Source organism: Chrysochloris asiatica, unplaced genomic scaffold (assembly GCF_000296735.1).
Source record: "Chrysochloris asiatica unplaced genomic scaffold, ChrAsi1.0 scaffold00020, whole genome shotgun sequence".
NCBI classification, from domain to species: domain Eukaryota; kingdom Metazoa; phylum Chordata; class Mammalia; order Afrosoricida; family Chrysochloridae; genus Chrysochloris; species Chrysochloris asiatica.
In genome coordinates this window covers 11,909,913-11,916,669 of record NW_006408538.1, presented here as the reverse complement: position 1 = coordinate 11,916,669, position 6,757 = coordinate 11,909,913, and the positions used below count along the sequence as shown (strand labels likewise).

Below are 6,757 nucleotides of genomic sequence, written 5' to 3'. Positions count from 1 at the left end.
TTCACATTGTAATTGTTTTGATCATAGACTGATCTCCCAGATCCTCTGTTCTTATCATTTTATTCTGTTCTTGACTCTTCCATTTGTCGACTGAGTTCAGGTTGATGCTGCCATGGACGTCATGCTGTAGTTGTGCTTTGTATTCTTTTTTCTGATTGTTGTTCCAGTATATGGATCTTGAGAGTTTTGTCTTCAGGTTTAGTAGTGTGGCCTTCCAGTGTCTTTATTTTCCTTGATTTCATAGGCAGTTTTCTTGATCATTCTAACAATCCATGAAGTTGCCTAAAATTCTTTTAAATACCTATCAGTAAGTTCTGATACCATTTCTAATCTTTTCTAACTCTGTATTGTGGTTACTTGTTTGAGGCACTCTATTTTGTTTCTTTGTGTGAGCTGAAATTGTTTTTTCTCTCCAAGACATTATGGTATCATATTTATATTTAGTTGATGTTTGTATGTTGGTGTATTCTCAGGCATTCACCACCTATCTCCTGGTGGATGTGGTAGAGACCAGAAGTGTGAACACTGTTGTTCTTTGTTCGCTGTGTGTGTAGTGTAGTTCAGGGTAGGTTCACATGCCTCCAGGAGCTGGGGCATTATTGCTGCCACTCGAGCCCAGGAAGAGCAGAGGCTGCACGGAAGGAGGTGCCATTGGTTGCTGGGCTGGCGAGGGCGAGACTGGCCACATCCATCTCTGACCACCAGGAGGACTTGGGAACAAGGAAGACTGTACCCTCGTACTGCCAACCTCTAGCAGTGTGCTGTGCCTGCAGGCAACTGTATAAACAACTGCACCTCTTCATGCCAACCCAGAGTCCACTTTTTTTTCTTCTCTCTCAGTGGTCCTGTTCAACTTCCTCTTCCAGACTGCACTCAGTTTACCTCTCTGTTCTATCCTCTTCTGCTCAGGGTTACAGAATCAACTTCTGTATCTGTTTCACACGTCCTGCCATGTCTTAGGTGCGTCTGTCTACTCTGCCATCTTGCCCTGGAAAAAAATACATTGCAATGATTTTGTAACCACACTTTTTAACTTACTCCTGTTTGTGTGTGTTTTATCATTTGAGTTCCTAAAGTTGTATTTCTAAATGCAATGCTTCCTTGATTATTTTTAAACTTCATGTTTTAGAACAGGTAATATAATCACATGGTGCAAAATTGCAAAAGGTACAAAAGAACATAAAATAAAAAGTTTTTCTCTGAACCCCAGCTATCTGGTTTCCCTTTTCATGAGAATTTAATATAATGTTGTTATGTGCTATGGAGTCAGTTCTGACTCATAGAGACCCTGTACAGGGTTTCCAAGGCTGTAAATCTTTACGGGAGCAGAAAGCCTCATCTTTCTCCCATGGAACTGTTGACACTGAGATTAGAAGCCCACCCGATTTGTAACCACTACCTGCAAGAGCATTCTATTATATGCCTCCAGAGGTGTTTTATGCTGATAAGCAAGATTATGCAAATAAGTATTTTACATAGACGGTAGCGTACACTTTTCACACTGTTCTGTGCTTTATTTTTTCACTCAGCACTTTATCTTGGAGTCTGTTCATTAGGTTTAGAGTTTTCTCATTCTCAGTCTTTCAAATTATGTGTATTAAATCGGCAGCAATGCTAATGCTTTTCTTTTGTATACTTTATGTGTCATTGTTTCTCTAATTAGAAAGTATTTACGCATTTAGAATAGTCTCAGAGAAGTGTAGAAAATAGGTTCAGGAGACAATTGTTGTTGTTGTTAAGTGCCATCGAGTCGGGTCCGACCCATAGCGACCCTGTACAGGGTTTCCGAGGCAGGAGACAATAGAACTGAGTTATTTTCCCATGTCAAAGAAAACCCCCACTGTGAGTTTTACTTATTTTATTGATCCTCTCTGTTATAAAGACAAAGTAAACATTATTGTCCAGTTTTACAGACAAGGAAACTGACGCTTAGAAAGGTTTTATAACTTCTTCATCATGTAGTTAGAAAAGCAGGAGCAGTAACCTTAGTCCACCATCTGCCAGGCCGATCTTTGTTCTGTCTCCATCTCAATACCCATTATTATTTGTGGGAAAACTTTAGTTGTAACTTCTTTCCTAAAATGATTTAATATGACTGTTAATGGATGGTACAAGGAAAGGATTATATTCATTGTAATGAAACAAAGTATATGATTTATTGAACGTGAAACTGATGATCTGCCCTGTAAACTTTCACTCAATTCACAATTAAAAAAAGATTTACTATGAATGGAAAACACATTTTCCTTACTTCACCACTTAAACTGAAATGCTATTGCTCATTTCTGAGGTTGGTATAAAATTTGTGTATGCTGTCAGTTTTAATATATATATATATATACACACACGTTATATTTTATATATCAAAAAGTATCAAGCAGGCTTTGAAAAACAGACTCCATAAATATGTTAATACTCAACCTTGACCTGTTCCAAAAAACCAAATATGTTCAAAGGCAGCGTGATTCAAATTTTCCATTTATTTAAGGAGCCCTAGTGGTGCTGCAGGGTCAGCACTGGGCTGTTAACCATAAGGTTGGCTGTTCAAACCCACTAGCTCCTTCTTGGAAAATAGACGAGGCTTTGGGCTCCCATAAAGGTTTACAGCCTTAGAATCCCTTTACTGAGTCATAATGAGTCAAAATCTACTTGATAGCAGTGGGTTTGGTGTTTGGGTTTTAGTTGACTTTGGAAGTCTCCAGGTTATTAGGAAAGTAGAACAGGTTAAAGACCATTCTGTATGTGCTTCAATTAGCCACTTAATTATAAAGGGGTCATTTAAGGTTTGTTATTTTAAAAATCATTTAAATTGAATTTTTAGCAAAGTAGCGTCATGTTTGGGTAGAATTTTCATTCCTAAATATAAGTTACATGTAAGAACAATCCTAAGAAGACAGTAAGAAAAAATGAGTAGCACCAAATGGGATTTTAGTAGAAATATTTATCTTATATGGTAGTTTATTGCTGTCTTAGCCAAATGAAGTTTTTAAAAAGTTCATGGTAAGGACAGGGCATTTGATGCATGAGAGTCCGCTTAATAAGTCCAGGCAGGATAGCGTCTTCTTTTTTCTTATACCTTTGTGATTTTCTGTGATTTTGAACGAGTTTTTCTTTATTAATTTCAGCAGCACAGTCAGCAGCCTCCATTCAAGAGTTGATTCATTAGAAACGTCAAACACTAAGCTGATTGAAGAGGTATTGTCAATAGTAATGAGTGTCTTTCAGCGACCCAGTGTTGGTGATTCTTTTCCATGTTAAGTGTTGTATATGTATATGTTATATACACCTACATGTGTCTCAGCCTCATCATGGGATACTTGTAAAGTCATTGTAATTGATGATTGTACATTCTAAAGAAACCACATTTTCTCAACAAATCTTCACTGTGTTACAAACTGGTGAGACACGATGCTTGAGATCCTCATCTTCTAGAATGAGTCCGAGGGCTACAGCTCACACAGGCTGTTTTGCAGATAAGCTGTGATTCTGATTTTCAGATCCAGATGGCCTGTTCTTAGATCATTGAGTCACGTACAGTTATAAATTCCTTGTTCAAATGATGCCACCCTCTTGTTTTACTAGTTGGATTACTTTTCTTTCTAAGCATCACCATGGGACCTGTCAGCTTTTTTCTACCCTCCCATGTGTAAAACTCATCTGCTCTGGTTTTTTTTTTTTGCTTTGTAAAAGTGGTTATCTCATGGACTTGATTTATTTGAAAAAGATCCAGAAATTTATCTCCACTCTTTTTTAATACTGCTTGTAAAGTTGTTTTTAAAATAAGTTCAAAATGGTTTTTTTTCTCGCCAACCCAAACAAATTCTTCTAATTTACTCAGGCGGCTATAGGAAGAAGTCTGCTTCCATTGCTATGAGCCGAGTTTTCCATGTAAATTAAAATTCTCCTTTATTTTAGAACTGGCCTAATTTTTCCATAACAGGAAGTGTGACTACAGTTAAGAACACATCTTCATTTTAGGGGTTGAATCCCTGATTGGAACCATTCCAGAGATGTAGGTACACTGTGAGGTTCAAGCTACATCCCCAACAAGCTCTTCCAAAATGTGTTCCGACCCAGCCAGAATTGTGAAATGGCTCCTGCTTTTTACTTTCTTAGGATTTCTCTTGTCATTTGCGCCTCAGAGCCAAGTCAGTTACTCATTAAATGTTTGACTCCCCTGGTAAGAGCCATCCGGTATTTGTCATGGTCATGAAGTTCCTGTTACAGGCCTAGATGTCACAGGGTGTGCTGATTGGTTCCCATCAAGTTCTGTATTACATTTTCAATGTGGCACAGCCTTCTTTCCTTATAGATATTTCTGTCTTTGAAAATTGCTTTAAAGTCTTACTGTTTAGCACACCATTCTCTATATCCTTACGTTAGGTACTGCCATGTTATAAATCAGATAGCATAAAGTATTTATTAGACTACCAAAGGAAATGGAGTCCTGGAGACTCGATGACACTTAGCAACAACAAGAAACCAAAGAAAATAGTGGAAATAGGTATATACTTTAATTTGTAACTTGGGATAAAAGGAACACATTTTTCTTACAAAAGTGTCCATAGTTTTAGGATTTTATTTTTTGCTATTTATAGCCATGAATATAACCTGCAAAGTAAGTGATAAAAATGTTTAAAGTCTTTTTTTTTTTCTTGCCCCTGTTTTGTAATTTGTAGTTAGCAATAGCAAAGAATAATATCATTAAGCTTCAAGAAGAAAATCATCAGTTGCGAAGTGAAAATAAGTTGATTTTAATGAAAACACAGCAGCATTTAGAGGTATGTATAGACTGCTTTCAGACTGTCTTGTGTCAGAAATGGCTACTTATAGAGACTTGTGTAGACTAGATATTTCTGTGCTGCCTGTATATATAGAGTGGTTATAGAATAAAGAGTTTGTCATTTTCCTCTTAGGTTACCAAAGTAGATGTGGAAACTGAGCTTCAAACATATAAGCATTCCCGGCAGGGACTAGACGAAATGTACACTGACGCTAGAAGTCAACTTCGAGATGAATCTCAGTTACGACAGGTGGGTGACAGTAGCAAAATTCTGGGACTAATATATTTCAAACAAGCACTATTTAAAATCTATTGTCTCTCTTCTCTTCTGCCTCCTGCCTTCTCTCTCCGGCAGAGGTCACCTTCCTCTTCCTCACCCTGAATAAAGTCTCTAGACGGGCCAGTTGGTGTGAGGTGTGGTTGATGAACGGTGCCGTGTTGTTTTTTCGCTTTCATTGGTGTCAGAAGTGGGATGGTTGAGGCCCCGATTTAAACATTGGAAGGCTCAGGACCCCAATTCTCCTGGCGCCCTAACCCGCTCATTTTAACATGCCCTCCCAGCACCCGTGATCATCTTCCCTAATGCCTTTTTAGCACTCATCAACGGCAGGAGTTAATCCTTTAGCTCTCTGGCTCGGGTTCTGAAGACCTAAAACTGCGGGCCTAAGCCCAGTCCAGCTGCTGACCTGGTTCCATCACTTCTTGGTATCCTATTAAAGAGCTCAATGGCTATTGACAACACCGCCAACAACGACAAAGCCATCGGCGACCGTAGTCCAAGCCCAAAGACCAAACACAGCCTCGTCACCCCAATGCCAGTAGGAAGTAGCTACGGAAAATGACCTTCGTCCCTTCTCCTGTGGGCATGGATCATAGAGACGGCCATTCATTTTTCTTGTTTAATCAAAGAGGGGGAAATGTTACAATATCAGGTCCACCTTTTTAGGCTGTATGTTCCGGGTTCATCCCTCTCCCCTCAACTCCATTTTGTCTGTTTGCCTGCCCTAAGCTACAAGGCGTGTAGTTTAAAGGGCAACATGGCTTTTGATAGGCCAGAGCTAAATCACACCAGCAGTGACCACTCCCTTCCTGTTCAACCTATATAAGACCACTCCCTTCTGTTGGCTCTCTCTCTTCCGTTCTGCCTCCTGCTTTCTCTCTCTGGCAGAGGTCACCTTCCTCTTCCTCACCCTGAATAGAAGTGTCTAGATGGGGGGAAAAAAAAAAATCTTCATCAGTCCTATCTTCTCTGGTATGAAATAGCAAATCTAGTGCTTAATCTCCTTGAATTCCTTAAATTTCCATTGTGTATCTTTTTCTGCTATGAGTTATATGTAACTTGTGGTCATGAAATGATCAGTTGTGCCCAATATTAAAAATAGGGAGTAACATTTTAGTATTAATAAAATTAAGGTTTTTATTGTGAATTGAAAGAAAGTTTAGAGGGCAGATCATCAGTTTTACACTCAATAAATTATATACCTTGTTTATATTACAATGATTATAATCCCCTCCATGTACCATTAGTTAACAGTATTTCTTTCTATTCATTTTAGCTCCCTTTTTTTTTTTTTTTTCAAAAAAACACTCACACTCAAGCATATATAATAATTTACACTACCAAAGGGTGCATTTTCCAAGTCTGTATCCTGGCTGCCAGCTCTTAGTCCCTCTCTTCCCATGAATCTAGAGTCCTCAACTGTGCCCTCTCTCCATGTCTCCATCTCTACCTCCATCTCTGGTGTCCCTGCTTTTCTGGATAAGGTCTCACATTCCACTTGTGCTCTTCTCTCTTAATGGTCTTGTTTCTGGACTGTAAGATTAACCACTCCCCTGTTTTTGTTACAAAACTTCTACCTTTACAATTGTGACAGTCGCAATTAGTCATGATAACAATTACTCACTATTGAATCATAATCTTATCCCCGTCTTTCTTTACCAGACCTATCTAAACAAGATGAAAACTATTCTGCA

The 6,757-nt window shown here is 38.6% G+C and overlaps 1 protein-coding gene across 1 annotated transcript in view; it reads left to right on the top strand.

Annotated features, from left to right (window-relative positions):
• RUFY2 (RUN and FYVE domain containing 2) overlaps positions 1–6,757 on the top strand; it is a 45,832-nt gene that overhangs the window by 19,144 nt on the left and 19,931 nt on the right. The window contains exons 7-9 of the mRNA XM_006835828.1: positions 3,126–3,195; positions 4,680–4,781; positions 4,917–5,033. Coding sequence (XP_006835891.1) covers positions 3,126–3,195; positions 4,680–4,781; positions 4,917–5,033 — 289 coding nt within the window. The remainder of the gene's footprint in view (positions 1–3,125; positions 3,196–4,679; positions 4,782–4,916; positions 5,034–6,757) is intronic.